Source organism: Lutra lutra, chromosome 1 (genome assembly GCF_902655055.1).
Source record: "Lutra lutra chromosome 1, mLutLut1.2, whole genome shotgun sequence".
In the NCBI taxonomy this organism is placed as follows: Eukaryota; Metazoa; Chordata; class Mammalia; order Carnivora; family Mustelidae; genus Lutra; species Lutra lutra.
The window spans coordinates 218843964-218864283 of record NC_062278.1 but is presented as its reverse complement, the minus strand read 5'-3'; the positions used below and the strand labels follow the sequence as shown (position 1 = coordinate 218864283).

Below are 20320 nucleotides of genomic sequence, written 5' to 3'. Positions count from 1 at the left end.
GGGGTAGGCCTCAGAGGGCGAGAAAGCAGATGGAAAGCGGAGAGAGATTCAGAGAAGAGAAAGTTAGGGAAACTTCAGACGCGAGGCGGAGAGGGCGGGGCGCCGGGATCCCCACGCACTCCGCCCCGGAAAGCTCGGCTTCCTGAGTTTTATAAAGCGCGGGGTCCCGGGCCCGGCTGCAGCCGCCCGTCGCCGGCCATGTGCCCCCGTACCGACGCCTCCCCGGACCCCGAGGCCCAGCTACCGCCCGGGCCCCCCGGCAGCGCCTGCCGCCCGCTGCCCTGGGCCCTGAGCGCCGCGCTGCTGCTGCTCGCGGGGACCGGCGCCGCCTGCGCGTTCCGCTGGGCCTCGCCCTCGGCCCCCGCCGCGCCGGGCCCTGGGCTCCCCGAGCTCCCCCAGCTCCCCGAGTTCCTGCCGGACGCCGGCGCCCGCCTCCCCGACTCTCCGCAGGTAAGATGCGCCCGGAGCCCCTTCCCTCACCGGGCCCCCGAGAGCACCCCTTCCTTGCCCAGGACCTCGGTGCGGGGCACCCCGTGAGACCCCCATCTGCGTCCCGGGCCCCGGAGGGTAACCCTTTCTCCGTCGCGGCCTCCCGAGGGCTCTTCTTTATCTCCAACCGTGAAGGGGACTCAACTCCCGGGGAGCCTCGCTTTTCTCCTGCGCCCTTGGGGTCTCCGCCTTTCTTCCCAAGGGCCCTTGGAGGGAATCGGTCCTCCTTTCTCTGCTGAATCACGAGGTTCTGTCCTTGCGGAACCCAGGGGTTGGTGGAGCTTCGGGTGTGCGTCATGCTCGCGTAGTTACAAGGAGCACGGGGGAGGTCTCGGGACCTGCGCAGACCCCAGGGATCCCCACTTTCCAGGGGGCTGCGGAAGCGGGACGGGAAGCCTCCACCCACTTTCCGCCTTTCCCCTCTCCGCAGGGCGTGTTCGCGCAGCTCGTGGCCCGAGATGGTGAGTGTCCCGCGGTCATTCCCCTTGGGCTTTCGGGGCGGTGGTAGCAACAAGGTGGAGGAACCCCGGGACAGGGAGGCCTCTTCTCCCTCCGTGTGACCCTCTTCCCCTCCTCTCTAAAAGCTGTCCCCTCACCTCTTTGAACCTCCTCCATCTTCCTGACCTTCCCATGACCCTCTCAGGGTGCTGGCTTTTCCTCCTTGGACCCTCCAATGTACCTACCTCAGTCTCCCCACTCCCAACAGACCAGGGGCTTGATCCCACAGATCCCACCTGCTCTTGTCTCTCCCGCTGGGCTCTGGGAGGTCTGGTCTCCCGCCCCCACCTCCGTTTGCTCCTTTTAGAGACCTCCTCCTCATTCCCATGCCCATCCAGACTCTTCCTCCCTATCCTCTCCCTTCCCTTCCCGTCCGCCTGCCTCCTCCCCACTTGTCTGTTCTTCTCAGTCCTCTTCCAGACTCTCCTCCCCACGCCTTCCCCTCGGTCTTCTCTCCCTTCCAGACACTCTCCCTTCCACCTCCTCCCTCTCCGGGTCCCCTCTGGGCTGTGCCACCTCCCCCGTTCCCCTCACCTTCCCGCCTACTGCCTTCCTCCCTCCCCACCTTGCTCTCCGAAGTCTGACGGCCCCTCTCACCCTCTCACCCTCCTCGGGCTTCCTTCTGCGGTTTCCACCCTGCACCCCCACTCTCGCTCTTCCCAACTGTCTTCCCCTCCCCTCCCTCGGAGTCCTGTCCTCCCTTCCTTCCTTCTCTTGCCAACCTCACCTCTGTCTCAAAACCTCTTCCTTCTGAGCCTTCTATCCCCCTCCAGCTCAGAGCCCCAGCACCTCCTCCCCAGGGCTGCACCCCCGCTGCACAGCCATGCTCAAGGAACCTCCCCCTTTTCTTTCTCCCTCAGTACAGCTGACCGAAGGGCCCTTGCGCTGGTACAGTGACCCCGGCCTGGCAGGCGTGTTCCTGGGGCCGGGCCTGAGTTACGACCAGCACACTGGGGAGCTGATGGTGGCCGAACCCGGAGTCTACTATGTTTTCTTGCACCTAAAGCTGCAGCGGGTAGTATCCAGCCAAGGCTCCGGCTCTGTCTCTGCCGCCCTGCACCTGCAGCCAATTAGTGCCCCGGGTGCAGCCCTGGCCCTGACCTTGGACCTGCCTCCTCCATCCTCAGAGGCCCGTGACTCCGCAGCTGGTTTCCGGGGCAGCCTGCTGCACCTGGACGCGGGCCAGCGCCTGGGTGTGCACCTGCGGGCTGAGGCAGGGACACACCTCGCTTGGCAGCTGGCGCAGGGCGCCACCGTCTTGGGCCTCTTCAGGGTGGCCACCAAAGTCCCCGCTGGACTCCCCTCGTCATGACCCACTGACATGGGGCCTGGCTCCCGGCCCCTGGACGGAGTATGAACGTTGCCTTCTTTCACTGGGACTCCCGGTGACAGAGTGTCCCAACTACTCTACCTCACCTGGCTTGGCAGGGGTCCCCGCTGCTGACCCCCTCCTCAAGGACTCTCCAAGTCGCTTTCCAAGTCGCTCTCCCGTTCCTGCCCCAAGTCGGACTTCTGGTATTTATTCTGAGCCTGAGCTCAACAATGGACTTTATATTAATCCATTCCATTTCTATTTATTGAGCATCTGCTGTACACAAGGGCCTGAGCAGGGCTGGCGAAACATCAGTAAACAAAACAGATTTTGAAAAAAAAAATCGTTATTTATGTTAATATGTGAGAAATAAAGACTCATCCCCAGCCCCCGTTTTGGCAACCAGGGGGCTAGTCTTCGGGGGTCTGTGTGACTATGCTGTGTGAGCTCCACGTGCGAAAGTCGTTCTGAGCACGTCCTGTGTGTCGGGCACTGTTTTAGGTGTTGGGGACACAGCTGTGAACAAGACAGACAGATAGCCCAGCTTTTGCACATCTGTCCCCAGGTATGCCTGCTTGGCCCTAGGACTGAGACAGTGTGTGTCCCTGTGTGACTGCACCACGCGGGAGACTGTGCGATGGTGTTGGTGCTGGATAATGGGACACTTGTATACTCAGCGACTGCCCAGTATTGAACCTTTACCGTACGTCAGACAGCCTGAGGGACCTTCTTTGGGCCATAACGACCCTATGCTTTCGGGACTTCATACCTGTTTTGTCATTCTCTCTGCTGGGGACGTGACCCACTTGTATCTGCGTGGCAGAAGTCCTGTGTAATTCCGTTCCGCAGGACCTCCCTTGCCATCTCTGTTCAGTGACCTCAGGCTGGTAACTTGAAATTAGCCATGGGCGTCTGCAAACGCTTCAGGCTGGCTTCACGTGATTGTGTGCGGATCACCTGTTGAAGACAGTGATGGGGAGAGCATGGATTAAACATGTAGATTAAACTCGGAAGTGTGTCTTGTCTTGAGCCGCGACGCTGCAAAGAGCACATGAGAAATTGAGGAATTTGTCTGGTGTTTTTGGACGGTTCATCTGATTTAGCAAAGAAGCTGCTCAGGATGATTGAATGAACCTTGTCACTTGGAGCCATGCGGGGCTGTGGGTGCAAGTGTGGAAAAACCCAAGACTGGGTTCTGTAAGTGTTGACTATGCAATTTGCAATGGAGAGTATTTTATGGGTGCACCTGGGTGGCTTGGTGGGTTGGGCATCTGACTCTTGATTTCAGCTTAGGTCAGGATGTCAGGGGTGTGGGATCTGTGTCCCCTGTGCACTCAGGGAGGAGTCTGCTTGGGATTCTCTCTCTCCCTCTGCTCCCCCCACTGCGTATGCAGACACATGCTCTCTCTCTCTCAAGTAACTAATTAATTCTTTTTTTTTAAAAAAAAAAGGAGAGAATTTTATGTATCTTTTGTAGATACCTGCTGCACATTTTGCCATCCAAATTTATAATAAATACCCATATTCATTTTTCCCTGTCTGGAGAGCCGGTTGTTAGAAATTTGTTAGTTTCCCACTCTCTCCAGACCAGTCAGTCCTCCCAGCACCGTAATTTCCCTACCACACTGATCTGCCCACTGGTCTATGTAAACCAGCTGGATCTTGGCTTCTCACATAGAATGAGAGGGGTTGGGGTGGGCAGAGAAGTCTTCACAGAGCAAGTGACCTAGATGGGTCTTAGGAGGAGGGATGGGAACCAGGGAAGGGGAGGGGGAGAGTGGCCTGCTTTGGCCAGACAGGAAGGTGTGGGATGGGCAGTGAAGATGGGGATGTGGAAGTGAACACCATTTTGTCTAACCCATCTCTACCTCTTCTCAAAGAGTTCCTCCTGAGTGGGCAGGGCTGACATTGAGCTGACCCCTATGAGTGTCACCCTGATTGAGCATTAAATTATTGACCTCATTCTAGGGGTGCCTGGCTGGCTCAGTTAGAAGAGAATGCGATCCTTGATCTTGGGGTTGTAAGGTCAAGCCCCACGTTGGGTGTTGAGATTACCTTTAAAAAATCAGATAATAGTAATAATAACAACAAAAATAAATAAGCTTCAAAAGACCCACAAAAAATAAATAAACTGTTCCATACTATTTGGTTGTCCCTTGAAAAAAGGAAGTATGTGCAAAATGTCAAATCCTGTAAGATGGAAGTGCAGCTTGACGAGAAATGGATTATTAAGGGGACTTACAGACAGAAACCTGTTTTGAGTGGCTGCAGGAGGAGCAGGTCCCTGAAACCTCCACCTCCTGGCAGTCCTGCTAGAGGTTGGGAGTCCGTATGGGGGGCACCGAGGAGGGGACACTCAGAAGGAGAATGTTTGAGAATAGTTGTGTCACAGTCATGTCTCCAGAGCAGAATAAGGACCCAAGATCCTCAAGGAAGTGGTTAATAAAAGGGAAAGGATGCATGTGGGGGAACTGTGCTCAAGAAGGCTTCGGGACACAGCGCTCTTCGTGGCCATTTGTCCAAGATGACTTCAGTCTGGTTCCCATATTGGCAAATGACTGTTACTCCCCGCCCCCACTGCTAGATGGTTGCTTTGGACTTCTAGGCGGGCCCTTGCCGTCCAAAACCTTGCACTTGGTTCTCCTCCAGGGTTGGTGGGGGAAGGGTGCTCCCCAGAACTCTGGGATGGGGGGTGGGTGAGTGGGTGGGTGGGGGCAGCCACAGGCTAACCTAGTTGTTGCCTATTTTGAATAGCACCAGGTGACGCTGTCTTCTGGCGCAGCTGATTGGGCCGGGGCAGACACATGACTCAAGCTGGGCCAATCAGATCTCCTCCACAGGAACAGGGGCAGGTCTGGCTCTACCAACTGCCCTGGTCAGGAATGGGAGGCTGTATGTGAGCCAAGGTGGAAGGAAGCATGTGCAGAGAGGGGGAGGGAGGGGCCGGGGGAGGAGGAAGGTGGGTGGGGATTCACAGATGAGACCATAGCACCCTAGAGAGGCAGAGGAGGTACCTACGTTGCCTACTTGCCTTTTCCTGGTGACGTGGGTTGCTAGTACTTTAGTTTCCTAGAGTTGCTCTAGTAACGGACCAGGAGGGGCACCTGGGTGGCTCAGTGGGTTGGGCCACCGACTCTTGATCTTAGCTCCGTGTTGATCTCAGGGTCGTGAGTTCAGCGCCCCCCCCCCCCCCCCCCCCCCCCCCCCGCCTTGTGCTCCAAGCTGGGTGTGGAGCCTTCTTAAACCAAAAAACAAAGTACCGTATACTGGGTGTCTTAGAGCATCAGATAATTATTTTCCACCAGTCCTGGAGGCCAGAAGTCCAAAGTCAAGGTGTTGGCAGGGCCGTGCTCTCTCCAAAGGCTCTAGGGAGGAATCCTTCCCTGCCTCTTCCAGCTTCTGGTAGATGGCGTTCCCCTGCGTTCCGCATTACCCCCATCTCTGCCTCCCTTGTGGCATGGCTGTTTTCCTTCTGTGTGTCTCAGCTCTCTTCTCCTCTTCCTATAAGGACACTGCTCTCATATTGGATGTCGACTTACATTACTCCAGTACAACCTCATCTTAATTTAACTAGTTACATCGGTAAAGACCCTATTTCCAAATAAGGTCATATTCTGAGGTTCCAGGAAGGACATGAAATTTTTTTTTTTTTTTGGTGAGGGTTGCTCAACCCAGTACATTTAGTATCTGCTCTTGTGTGCTGTGAGAAACCTGAGTGTCCTTTCATGAATTTCCTTCTGGGGTGGGTTCTGCTCCATGTTGCCCGAGGATGCAGGCCCTCAAGGCTATCGGTGACTTTCTTGGTAGTTTTGGGATCTGAGAGTCTATCCCACTTCCTGGGTTATTTGGGCTTGGAAGTGTCCCACAGCAAGGATACTTGGCCCCATAATGTTGTGGGATGTTACTAAGACCCAAGGTACAAAGATGGAATTCTGTAATAGTGACAGGAATTGTTAATTTATTAATGCTTAATGATCCCAGGCAGTAATTGCTTCACAAAGACTCCAACAAGAGAATGCTATTTTATTTTCTTTCCCATTTTATAGGCAAAAGAAACGAAGGCCCAGAGAGGTCAGCCCAAAGTCACATAGCCAATAATAGGTAGTGTGGTCAAGAGTGTGAAATGTAGAGCCGGTCTTCCTGGAATCCTGGTCAGTTCTTCTTTTTTAAAGATTTATTTATGTATGTATTTGACAGAAAGAGAGAACAAGCTGGTAGGGTGACAGGTAGAGGAAGAGGGAGAAGCAGGCTCCCCACAGAGCAGGGAGCCCAATGTGGGGCTCAAGTCTAGGATCCCAGGACCCTGGGATGCAAGCTGAAGACAGACGCCTAACCAACTAGCCACCCAGGTGCCCCCACCCCCCCACCCTGGTTACTTCCAAGTTTGGGCTGAATTGTGTGCCCCAGATTTATATGTGGAAGCTCTAAACCCCAGGACCTCAGAATGTGACTGATATTTTCTTTTCAGAAGTAGTTATTGTAAGGGCCTACTTAATCAGAGGGAGCCATTTTGTTGCAGTAAACTTAAATTGACCCTGCCCCTCCCAGAGGAACTTACTTGCAAAGCCTAGATACAAGGGCGGGTCAGGCCAGGTGAAGACATCCAATCAGTGGGGCGCTCATATATCTACTAGGGTAAATTGAAATTCAGTTGGCCACCTATGTGTAACCTAGCAGTTTTTTTTCTGTGTGTGGCAGACCTAGCATGACTGTGCAGTTTTCTCTGTGTATTGCAATCTCATTGGCCACCTGTGTATAGCCCGGCTAAACTACCTCTATAAAAGTACATCTGTGAGGCTGGGAGGGGTCGCCTCTTTGCAAGAGACGGCCCTGACCAGTCAGTTTGATTCTCGATGCTTGGCACGAAATAAAGCTTTGCTTGACCTTCGCTTTGTATCAGTCTCGCTCCTTTGATTAGGGATCCTAACAGTTATGTTAAAATGATGTTTTAAGCTGGGTCCTAATCCAGTAGGATTGGCATCCTTGTAAAAAGGGAAATATGGAGATAGACCTGTGCACACACGCATGCAGAAAATGCCATGTGATTGTGAAGATGGATTATCTACAAACCAAGGAGGGTCAGATCTGGAACAGACCCTTCCTTTGCAGCCTCAGAAAGAACCAGTCCTGACCACACTTTGATTTTGGACTCCTGGCCTTCAGAACTGTGAGAGAATAAACATCTTGTTTAAGGCACCCAGTTTGTGGTATTTTATTGTGATAGCCCTAGCAGACTAATACAGATGGTTATAGGAGTTGATGTATTTAATACACACTGAATACACAGAGTCAGGCTCTCTGTAAGCACATTTCACACCAACATACACACAGAATTCTACAGTGTCCCGTGGATGTGTAGCAAAGAAGTAACGATTCACAGGAGAGGGGTTACAGTGACACATCTGTGATGTCATAAAGACACCCTGGCCAAGATGGGGGTTACAGAGTTACAAAGGCAATTTGGGAAAGATATGGTGTTCCAAAGACAATCACAGATTCATAATCTTGCATCCAGAACCATAAAATCCCTAAACAGAAAAAATTTCACAGCTCCTTTAGCAGCCCAAATGGACTGAACCCATGTGAATGTGTTTGTGGTTTTCATTTATTCCTCAGCTCAAGTATGCATATAATAAGGATGTTAATATGCTTGATTATTGGGTACTGTCCCAGAAGCCCCTTAATATATGTGTATTAGTATGAGTTCCCTTTAATACATACTTATGATATATATATATATGGATATATATGGATATATATGGATATATATATATATATATATATATATATATAAAACATATGTGGTATATGAGTCTGAGTAATTACTCACACAAAACACTTCACTTCTGTCTCTTCTGGTCACCAAATCTGTGGAGGCTTTTCCTGGCACCAACAGGCAATTCTCAGCCACCAGCATGGTGTCCAAGGATCCAACTCAACTCTGACACTATCTGCCCAGAGAGAGCATCGGATCTCACAGGTTAAGTGCCCAGTTTCTACAAGACTGTCTCCCCTGTTCCCTGCTTCAAATGCAAGTCAGAAATCTTAAATTGTCGCCTGGGTTTCTGACCAACCAGCTCTAGGTTGCAGGTTGCAATGATGTCTTCCTTGGGTTTGATTATTTGCTAGAGCTGCTCCCAGAATTCAGGGAAACACGTTTACCATTTATAAAAGAATATGATAAGGGCTACAGAATAACACCAGATGAGGAGGTCTGGAAAGACCCTGAGTGCAGGAGCTTCTGTCCCCGTGGAGCTGGGATGTGTCACCTTTCTTATGTGGTTGTATTCGCCAACCTGGAAACTCCCCCAAACCTCTCTTATTGGGATGTTATGGATGCTTCCTCACGTAGGCATGATCAACTATAAACACTGCTTCTAGCCTCTTTCCCTATCTGGAGGATGGGGGTGGGAAGGAAAATGCCAAGCTTCTAATCATGGCTTGGTCTTTCTGATGACCATCTCCCACCCAGGAGTCATCTAGGAGCCCACCCAGAGTCGCCTCATTAGAACAAAAGATGCTCCTAGTGTTCTCATCACTTAGGAATTTGCTAGGGTTTAGGAGTCCTGTTTTGGGGGTGAGGTCAAAGATACATACATAATTACCAGTGTCAGTTCTGGATTCCAGAACATATTTGGTGTCTAGGGTTCAAACTGGGAGCAGCTCTAGAAAATTAATCAAACAGATCAGGGACTGTGAAATTGTATGAGGGACTGGGATGTGGATTGAGGCCATTGATAAGAGGTGGGATGTCACAAAGGGGGATGGCCCACTCACACTATCTCAGTGGGAGTACCCCTTGGGGAGGGGTTTTTTTTCTGAAAGATTTTATTTATTTATTTGATAGAGAGAGAGAGAGATCACAAGTAGGCAGAGAGGCAGGCAGAGAGAGAGGGAGAAGCAGGCTCCCTGCTGAGCAGAGAACCCAGTTCAGGGCTTGATCCCAGGACCCTGGGATCATGACCTGAGCTGAAGGCAGAGGCTTTAACCCATGAGACACCCAGGTGCCCCAGAGATCAACCCTCTTAACAACATTTTAAGTGCACAACACAGTATCTTTTAAAAAAGATTTATTTATGTACTTGAGAGACAGTATGTGTTCGGATGGGGGGAGGAGGCCCATGAAATTACTCAGCTGAGAGACAGTAGGAGGTTTGGGATGGAGTGCTAGCTTTGAACACAGAGAGGCAATCTATGCATATAAGAGATAGACAATAAAAGGAACAAGAATTGGCAAAGCTTTAAATAAGGGTGAGAGAGAGAAGATAGAGAAGCCAAGGCTTCTGACTCATGCAACTGGTCGGATAGAAGTACATAGTGATTTGGAGACCCCGGAGGCTCATGGGTCACTCTGGGATGTAAGGAATTTCCAGGTGCCTCTGAAGTGGTCATGTGGGAATATCGAGTCAATTCGGTGACCATGCAAGCTCTTTGACTGGGATGGAATTGTAAGAGTTATTGGCATATTTATATAAAGAATGTTTCGGGCAAGGATGAACTCTCTTAGAATAAAAAGTAAAGAGAGTCTAAGATCCAGGGCAGAGGATATACCATATACCATGGTTCAGTAGGAAGTCAAGTGTTCACGAAAGCCTGAGAAGAGCAGCCAAACAGGAAAGAGGAGAATCAAGATCCCCAAGAAATCTGTTTCAAGGAGGAAGTAGTGGTCAGTGATATCTGATACTGTTGAGAATCAGTAAAGATGAGAACCAAAAATACTCACAAGTTTCTGAATCACCAGAACCATGAGCAGTTAACTCTTTTTGGGAGCATCAATGAATCAAGTTGCACCAGAGTGGCTTGAAAAACCAGTGACAAGTGAAGAATCTGAGATTACCTCTGCAGGCAGCTTCTTTTTAAAAAACCATTTTGAAATACTTTTGAATTTTAAGAAAAGTTACATGATTGAAAAAGGTTCAAAGAACACCCACATACCCTTTATGCAGGATGCATCAGTTGTTAACATTTTGCCCCATTTGCTTTATCGTCTGCTCTCCCCTTGTCCTTGTATGGGAGTATAAGTTGCAAGTATTTATTTAAGATGAGTCAGACAAGATCAGGATTATTAAGAAACAAAACCAGAGGAAACCAGAACCTCAAAGACTGGGGCAGTTCTAGGAAATTCCAAATGTGGTGTGAGTGGATTCAAGGAATAGGAGGAAGTTTTGGGGGTATTTAACAAGGTGATTAGTTAGAAAGAAATGTAAGAGGGTAGGAGGATGGGCAAAATGGGGGAAGAGGAGTGGGAGATACAGGTTTCCAGTTATGGAATGAATTAGTTGTGGAATGAAAGGCACAGCATAAGGAATATAGTCAACAGTGTTGTAATGGAGTTGTATGGTGACACTTGGGGACTATATTCATGCCGAGCAGAGCAGAATGTGGAGACTTGTTGAATCACTGTGTTGTACACGCAAAACTAGTGTAACACTGTCAACTCTACTCAAGAAAGAGAGAAAGAGAAAATGAAAAAAAGGAGAGAAAGCAGGCAGGCAGATAGGCAGATGGACACTTGGCTCTACCCTCTCTTCTGGGCCACCTACTGAGCAATTCCAATGTTACGATTTGCACTTAGGCTAAATCACTGAATGTAACATATCAGCACTCCCCTCCTGAGTCAAATTATAGCAAATAGAACAGGTCGGAGAATAGGAATTTTCCATTTTTTAAAAGTTCATTTATTAATTTTTAAGTAATCTCTACCCCCGCAACATGGGGCTCGAATTCATGGCCCTGAGATCAAGAGTTACATGCTCTACTTACCGAGCCAACCGGACGTCCCAGGGAGAACTGGGATGTTTAGACTCAAAGCTGAGTAGACAATGAAGGATCACCAGGCATGGGACCAAAATGAAAGCCATGAGAGAGACACTTTGAACTCCACATCAGCAGAAAATAGTCAACAGGGGTGCCTGGGTGGCTCAGTGGGTTAAGCCTCTGCCTTCGGCTCAGGTCATGATCTCAGGGTCCTGGGATGGAGCCCTGCATTGGGCTCTGCCTGCCTCTCTGCCTACTTGTGATCTCTGTCTGTCAAATAAATAAATAAAATCTTAAAAAAATATTTAAAAATATTGGAAAAAAACAGAAAAAATTAGAAAATAGTCAACATCTGAAGAAGCAGAAGTAATAGAATTAATAAAAAGACTCCAGAGTCAGTCTGAATCATTTCCCTAGAAAGGCTTAAAACAATTTTAGATTAAATGATATTTAAATACATGAATAATAAAATCTATAAGAACACTTCCTCAAACTTGACTAAAACTCTTCATTATCAAACTTTCAGAGAGATAGTAAAGCTTAAAGATTATATATTGTTGTTCAATAAAGTTCAAAGTCATTAGAATGCAAAGAATTGATTTAGCAGAATAAGATTGGACAAAACTCATTTGCTCACTTATGTATTCCAGAAATATTTACTAGAGGTGTTTAATGTGCTACCAGTGGCTAGGGATACAGGGTAAGGAAAGGGGGCTTGGGTTCTGCTTATATTCTAGATCAGGTGTTAACAAGCTATATAGTCCATGACGTTTCTGAAAGTGACGTCTTATTGGAAGACGGCCATGATCATTTATGTATTGTTTGAACTTGTTTTTGTGCTCCAGTAGTGGAGATGAGTAGTCGTGACAGAGACCATATGGCCTGTGAAGACTGAAATTTTTACTATCTGGACTTGTAGAGAAAATAGTGCTGATCTCCCTCCTAGATCACCCATACATATGATAATTTAAGATAGTATAAATGCTATATTAGTCAGAGTTCTCTGGAGAAACAGAACCAATAACATGTGCACATATGTATAGAGAGATTTATTTTGAGAAACTGGCTCACAAAATTGTGGGATCTTGCAAGTCTGAAATCTGCAGGGAGGGCCAACAGGCTGGAGACCCAGGGTAGAGTTGATGTTGCAGTCTTGAATCTGAAGACTTTAAAAAAAAAAAAGATTTTATTTATTTATGTGACAGAGAGAGAGATCACAAGTAGGCAGAGAGGCAGGCAGAGAGAGGAGGAAGCAGGCTCCCCGCTGAGCAGAGAGCCCAATGCAGGGCTTGATCCCAGGATCCTAAGATCATGACCTGGGCCAAAGGCAGAGGCTTAACCCACTGAGCCACTGAGGCACCCCTGAAGGCATTCTTGAGGCAGAATTCTCTCTTCCTCTGGGGGACCTCAGTTTTCAACCTTCAACTGATCAGGTAAGACCCACCCACATTATGGGGGGGGGATATGTTTTATTCAGGGTCTGCTACTAATTTAAATGTTAATCATCTAAAAAAAATACCTTCACAGCAACATTTAGACTGATGTGTGGCCAAATACCTGTGTACTGTGGCCTAGCCACGTTGACATATAAATTTAACCATTATAAATATTATGAAAGAAATATGTGGGGAGATGTTCTAGAGAGTGAAGGAGATCTATTTTTTTAAAGATTTTATTTATTTGACAGAGAGAGAGAGAGAGAGAGAGGGCACAAGCAGGAGGAGTGGCAGGCAGAGGGAGAGGGAGAAGCAGGCTCCCCAAGGAGCAGGGAGCCCAATGCAGGGCTAGATCCCAGGACACTGGGATCATGACCTGAGCTGAAGGCAATTGCTTAACTGATTGAGCCACCCAGACACGAGAAGCAGGTCTATTTTTAAGTGGTGGTCACAGGCATCTTCTCTTAGAAGACAATATGTGTGCTGAGATTCAAATGATGACAAAATCCAGCCATGGGAATATCTAGGAAGAGGATATTTCAGACAGAGGACACAGCAGATGCAAAGGCCCTGAGGTAGGAATAGTCCAGGCATGTTTGGACCCTGGGACATCAGTGTGGTTAGAGAGGAATAATGATGTGGACAGTGGTAAGGAATGAGGTTAGAGAAATCATGAAGGCCTCACGTGCAGGTATAGAGGTCTGGACATTTTTTTGCCTTCAGTGTAAATTCAGTGGAAAATTTTAAACTAAGACTGTGGTGTGAAAATTGGAAGCAGGAATGTAACTGGGAAGTTGGTGGAGGAAGTGGTGGAGGAGAAAGATATGATTGGTTTGGGTGGGGGTGATGGTTGTGGGGCTAGACAGAAGCAGAGAATTGCAGGCTGTACCCAGTTGGGATTTGGTGTTATTTCAATGACCTCAAGTGGCTTTCTATTAACCACAACCCAAACCCCCTAACTGCTCACATCAGCCTATCAGATTCTGCCCAATGTCATCCTGTCACCTCCCCCATCTCATGGTCTCCAATCTGCCCCCTCACTCTGTACCAACCATAATAGGCCTCCTAGCTGTTGGTATGCATGCCTGGCACAGTCCTGCCTCAGGGCCTTTGCTCTGACTGTCCCTTCTGCCTGGAAAACTCCTCTCCAGGATCTTCCCATGTAGATTGTTTTTCATCAGTGCTCAACTCCAAAGCCATCTCCTTACCTGACACTCCACTAAAAAGAGCACCCCTGCCAATTCACTGTATTGCCGACCCTGTCTTATTTTGTTTGCACTGTGTACCAGTTATCCAATGATGCATAATAAGTGCCCCAAACTTAGTGGCACAAAACAATAACCATTTTATTATGCTCATGGCTTCAGTGGGTCAAGAATCAGAACAGAGTATAGTAAAAATGACTTACTTCCTTCTCCACAATGCCTAGGGCTCAGCTGGGAAGATTCAAATGGCTGGAGATGAATAACCAGGAGCTGGAATCATCAGGAAGCTTGTTCACTCACAGCTCATATCAGGACTATCAAATCATGCACATACCCTTGTCTTTTCTTTGTGGCTTAGGGTTCTCACAGAATGGCAGACTCACAAAGTGGCTGGATTCCAAGAGGCAGGGCATGGAGTCCCCCAGGACAGTTCAAGACTATACCTGAGAGTCACTTCTGTCATGTGCCATTCTTCCCTCAGGGCCCAGCCAAATTTAAGGAGGTAGAGAAAGTGACTTTAAAAAAAAGATTTTATTTATTTTATTTGACAGACAGAGAGCACAAGCAGGCAGAAAGGCAGGCAGAGAGAGAGGAGGGAAGTAGGGTCCCTGCTGAGCAGAGACCCCAATGCGGGGCTCGATCCCAGGACCCTGGGATCATGACCTGAGCTGAAGGCAGAGGCTTTAACTCACTGAGCTACCCAGGTGCCCCAAGAAAGTGACTTTTGAGGGCAAGTTCCAACTGCAGAAAGGCCCACTGGGATGGGAGATGTTAGGACAGTCATCTTTGGAACACATTATCTGCCATACTACTTTGATGGTTTATTAGAAGGGTTTGATAACAAGTTGCATCTTCAGTAGCCAGAGAAGCCTTCTTGTTCCAGGAAGTGGTAGAGTCTGGTATGTAGGATGAGATGCAGGCAAGAGAGACCCACCTTTGACTTGCCAAAGTAGAAGCTCCATGGTAGCAAGTGTTTCTGTTCATTGAAATTTACTGGTGAGTCCCAGGCATTGAGAACAGTGCCTGATACATTAGGTGCTCAACAAATATGGGTGGGTTAGGAGAAAACATACAAAATTGAGTATTTCAGCACCTGGTCTGGTTTTGTAGGATCCAGAGAAGTCCTATGATCTTAAGAATTCTCCCCAAGAGGGAACAGGAAGTGTTCAGTGGGTGTATCCATAGGAAAGGTCTGAGAGCCTGAGAATCTCTAGCAGGGCTGACTGGTGACAGCACCTCTCTCCTGCAACCAGTCAGTAAAGACTGGAAGACATGATCCATTCTTCATATGTAAAGACAGGAAATGCAAGCCTTTAAGGAACATGAAAAAAAAATCAAGGAAATGAGACACCTCCAAAGAAACACAATAATGTTTCAGTAATTAACCCAAAGAAACATAAATATGGTTTCTTTATAAATACAGTTTTTTTATGTGATCGAAGTTAAGCTGTGATCAGCTGAAAAGACTGTTATAACTATGAGATGTTTTATGTAAGCTCCTTTATAACAACAGACCAAAAACTGATAGTGGATACAAAAAAAGATAAAGAGAAAAGAATCAAAGCATATCACTATGGAAAATCATCAGATCAAAAAGGAAGGCAGGACCTACAAAACAGCCAGAAAACAGTAAGATAGCAGTAGTATGTCCTTACCTATCAATGGTTACTTTAACTATGAACGGACTAAATTCTCCAATCAAAAGACATATAGTGTAGGGGCACCTGACTGGCTCAGTGTAGAATGTGTGACTCTTGATCTCAGGGTGGTGGGTTCAAACCCCATATTAAAAAAAGAAGAAGAAAAGTAAATAAAAAGACATACAGTGGATGAATGGATTAAAAAAACAAACAAAACAGAACTATATGTTGCCTATAAGGGACATACATCAGCTTTAAGGACACACAAAGGCTCAAAGTGAAGGGCTGGAAGAAGATATTCCTTGACAATGGAAACCAAAAGCCACAGGGGCAACTATACTTTTATCAAACAAAATAGACTTTATTTTTTAAAGATTTTATGTATTTGTTTGACAGAGAGAGAGAAACAAACAGCAAGAGAGCGAACACAAACAGGGGGAGTAGGAGAGGGAGAAGCAGACTTCCCACCAAGGAGAGAAACCAATGTGGGTCTTGATCCCAGGACACTGGGATCATGACTTGAGCCAAAGGCAGATGCTTAACGACTGAATCACCCAGGCGCCCCCCAAATAGACTTTAAATAAAAACTGTAAAAAGAGACAAAGAAGGCCATTATATAATGATAAAGGAGTCAGTTCATCAAGAGGATATAACATATATATATGTATATATACATATATATATATATACACACACACACACATATATGTATTATGTGTATACAAACACACACACAGACTTACATATACACACATCTATCCATCCAACACTAGAGCGCCAAAATATATTTTGCAAGTATCAGAAAATCTGAGGGAGAAATAAATAGTAATGCAATGACAGTAGGGGACTTCGATACCCCACTTCAACAGTGAGTAGATTAGCCAGGCAGAAAATCAGTAGGAAACATTGGACTTGAATTGTACTTTAGGTTGAATGGACCTAACAGTATCTATAGGACATTTCATCCAACACCAACAGAATACACATCCTGAAGTAGACATGGGATGTTCTTCAGGAGACATCACATGTTAGGTAACAAAGCAAGTCTTATTAAATTTAAGAAGATTGGAATCATATCAAGTATCTTCTCTAACCACAGTGATATGAAACCAGTAATCAATAACAGGAGGAAAATGGAAAACATTCACAAATATATGGAAGTTACTCAATACACTCCTGAACAATAAATAGGTCAAAGAAGAAATTGAAAGGGAAATTAAAATATATCATGAAGCAAACGAAGATAGAAATGCCATATGCTAAAACTTAAGGTATCCCGCAAAACAGTTGTAGAATTGGATAAGTTAGAAGAAATGGATAAATTCCTAGGAATATACAATCTGCTGAGATTAAATCATGAAGAAACAGAAAATCTGAACAGACCAATGACTAGTAAGGAAATTAATCAGTAATCAAAGTCTCCCAACAAACAAAAGTCCAGGACCAGATGGCTTCACTGGTTAATTCTTCCACACATTGAAAGGAAAATTATCAGTCCTTGTCAAGCTCTTCCAAAAATAGGAGTCAACTCTCCTCAATTCATTGTATGAAGTCAGTATTACCTTGATACCAAAGCCAGACAAGGACACTACAAGTAATCAAAACAGAACGGTATTGGCATAAAAGGAGTCACAAATCAATGGAACAGAATAGAGAGCCCATAAATAAACCCATGCATATATGGGTAATTAATTTATGACAAATGAGGCAAGAGCATACAATGAGGGAAAGAACAGTCTTCAAAAAGTGATTTTGGGGAAACTGCATAGCCACATGTGAAAGAATGAAACTAGACCCCTGTCTTACACCATACATCCAAAATTAACTCAAAATAGATTAAGACCTTGCATGTAAGACCTGAAACCATAAAACTTCTAGAAGAAAACAGGCAGTAAGCCTCTTGACATAGGTATTGGTGATGATTTTTTGGAACCAACTCCAAAAGCAAAGGCAGCAGAAGCAAAAATAAATGAGACCACATCAAACTACAAAGGTTCTGCATAGCAAAGGAAACCATCCAACAAATGAAAAGAAAACCCAATGAGTGGAAGAAAAAATTTGCAAGCCATATATCGGATCAAAAGAGTTAATCTTCGAAATACATAAGGAACTCATACAACTCAATAGCAAAAAACCCAAATAATCCAAATAAAAATGGGCAAAGGACCTCAATAGATTTTTTCTAAAGAAGAGACACAAATGGACAACAGGCACATGAAAAGGTGCTCAACATTCGTTATCATCAGGGAAATGAAATCAAGAGTCGGATGCTTGGGACACTTGGGTGGCTCAGTCGGTTAAGTGTCTGCCTTTGGCTCAGGTCACGATCCCAGATTCCTGGGATCAAGTTCCACATCGGGCTCCTTGCTCAATGGGGAGCCTGCTTCTCCCTCTGCCTGCTGCTCCCCCTGCTTGTGAGCGCTCCCTCTGACAAATAAATAAATAAAATCTTAAAAAGAAAAAAAAAAAAGTCGGATGCTTAACCGATAGAGCCACCCAGGCACTCCCATATTTTGGTAGTTTAAAATTTCTGGTCAGAAGTATTTGCATGCTGTATACTATTTGCTATATCGCTGAATAGAAACTGGATGCTAATTCCTGATCTCAAAGAAGCATGTACTTGAATAAGATCATAGGCATTGATTCTGCAGAAACTATTAAACTATTATTTGCAAATATCTAAACTTGTTTAAAAGGAAGAAAAGGAGTCAGCCCGTATTTTGAAGAATCCCTGGTAATGGATATTACTGTTTGAATATTTTCTTATTTGGAAGAAAAAAAAGAAGACTTGCAGAATATGCTGCTATTGCTACCCAGCCACGTACCTGTTCATGATCAAAGATGTATCGGGGTGCCTGGGTGGCCCAGTCAGTTAAGTGTCCGCCTTCGCCTCAGGTCCTGATCCCAGGGTCCTGGGATGGAGCCCTGCATCAGGTTCCCAGCTCAGTGGGGGATCCTGCTTCTCCCTCTCCCTCTGCCCCGCCACCCATGCTTTTTTTTTAATCTCTCTCTCTAGCGTTCTCTCTCTCAAATAAATAAATAAAATCTTAAAAAAGAAAAGACAAGGATGTATCAGAAAAATATTTTGGTCTGATCAGCATTTTCTGTCTAGGTAAATATTTTGATTTCTAATAGAATGAAATGGTTTCTTTTCTTTTTTTGAAAGATAGGTATTTGTTCAAATAATGCATGAACATTTATGGACATCCCATATCCAGCCACAGTTTTAGCATTTTACTTTCATAAGAAGATATTAAATATTATTGAGAGATAATTTGGAAAGGTAAAATAATGACTTATATAAATATAAAATGAATATATGTCAAAGACATTATTTAACACAATAATTAATGACTAAACCAGTAAGATGTTATAATTGTTTCAAACCACCACACATACATGAGTCTATCAAGAATGACTAAATTAATTTACAAATAGAGGCAAAACTGGCTTTTTCTTTCTTTTTTTTCTTAAACATGCTGTTTTCTCTTTTTTAAGATTTTTTATTTTTTTATTTTTTATTTTTTATTTAACAGATAGAGATCACAAGCAGGCAGAGAGGCAGGCAGAGAGAGGAAGGGCCTGCTGAGCAGAGAGCCCGATGTGGGGCTTGATCCCAGGACCCTGGGATCATGACCTGAGCCAAATGCAGAGGCTTTAACCCACTGAGCCACCCAGGTGCCCCAAAACTGGCTTTTTCCATAAGGGATGGAGAAAAATCAATTGCTTTCCACTGAACAGAATTATTTTCATGTCTGTAGACAAGAATCTTTTTATATTTCTATGAGTTATTTGCAACTCACAGGATTATAAAATCGCTCAAAGAAAATGGTATAAATGCTTTAAAACAGATAAACCAAAAGGATGTTCACAGGTATCCATTGAAGACCTCCAATAATTGTTTGGTCTATTTCAAAGTCTTTTATAATTTGTTTCTGGTAATATTTTTACTAAATTTATATTGAGTAATTTATCCAGAGGGGAAGGCAGAAAAGCATAATTTACTTCATCTTAAAGTTTACCCTAAAAGTCAAACTTAGAAATCCCACTAGTATCGACACTCTAAGTTATAGTTCTGGTTCTAAACTCCTTCAGAGTTCAGAGTCACAACCAGTACTGTGGAATATTTTTGTCCATGTACCTCTTCAGCTCAGACAATCCAGAGCCAGTCACCATTTACTATTTTTAACCTTCTTGTGACTTCCGTTTTTCTGCGAACAGCCATACTCTGTCCAGGTCACATCCTTTGCCATCATGAACATTTTTTTCCTAAAGGATAAAATTTTTCTTTTAAAATACATGTTCCTCTTTATGAGATGAAAAAAAAAAAAAAACCCACCAGATGTGGGGATGTGTCCTGACCCAGAAACAAGGAATTAAATTCCTGCAATCCACATCTTATTGGTTTCAATAGTGTTTTGAGAACCAGCTGAAACCATATCATTTCCCTTCATAGAGGCAAGCAAAGCTATAAAAATGGGAGCTTGGCTGCTAAATCTTGGCCCAGAAAGATAACCACCTGCTGACAGCCTCATTCATCCCAGACCTCAAGGCTCTTCTCCCTTGGGACCCCAAAAAGGATGATTGGGGCCACTTCCACTTTTGCCTTATTTCCACCACATCTAATAAATGGATTGTGGTACTCTCCTAAGTGTATACATACACACACGCACACACACACACACACACACACATACATATAGTAAATAAATTTATATTTTTTCATATATAAATTTATATTTTCTATATTTATATATGAATTTATACATGTAAATAACATAAATATGTCTATTAATATATAAATGACTAGATTCATAAATATATATTTATAATAAATATAAAAATAAAATATATAAATATAAATATTTATTTATAAGGATATATATATATATATATATATATATATATATATATATAAAATAAATGTACTGACTCCTGGCTCTGGCATGTGGGGAAGGAGAGACCAGAGAGGAGCAGTGGGGC

At 45.2% G+C, this 20320-nt stretch overlaps 1 protein-coding gene across 1 annotated transcript; it reads left to right on the top strand.

The window, feature by feature from the left end:
* Nucleotides 1-3312, top strand: TNFSF9 (TNF superfamily member 9). Its single transcript, XM_047705513.1, has 3 exons — nt 1-450; nt 920-950; nt 1848-3312. The coding sequence occupies exons 1-3, from the start codon at nt 199-201 to the stop codon at nt 2297-2299; spliced, it is 735 nt and encodes a 244-aa protein (XP_047561469.1). The 5' UTR covers nt 1-198; the 3' UTR covers nt 2300-3312.
* Nucleotides 3313-20320: the final 17008 nt, after the last annotated feature.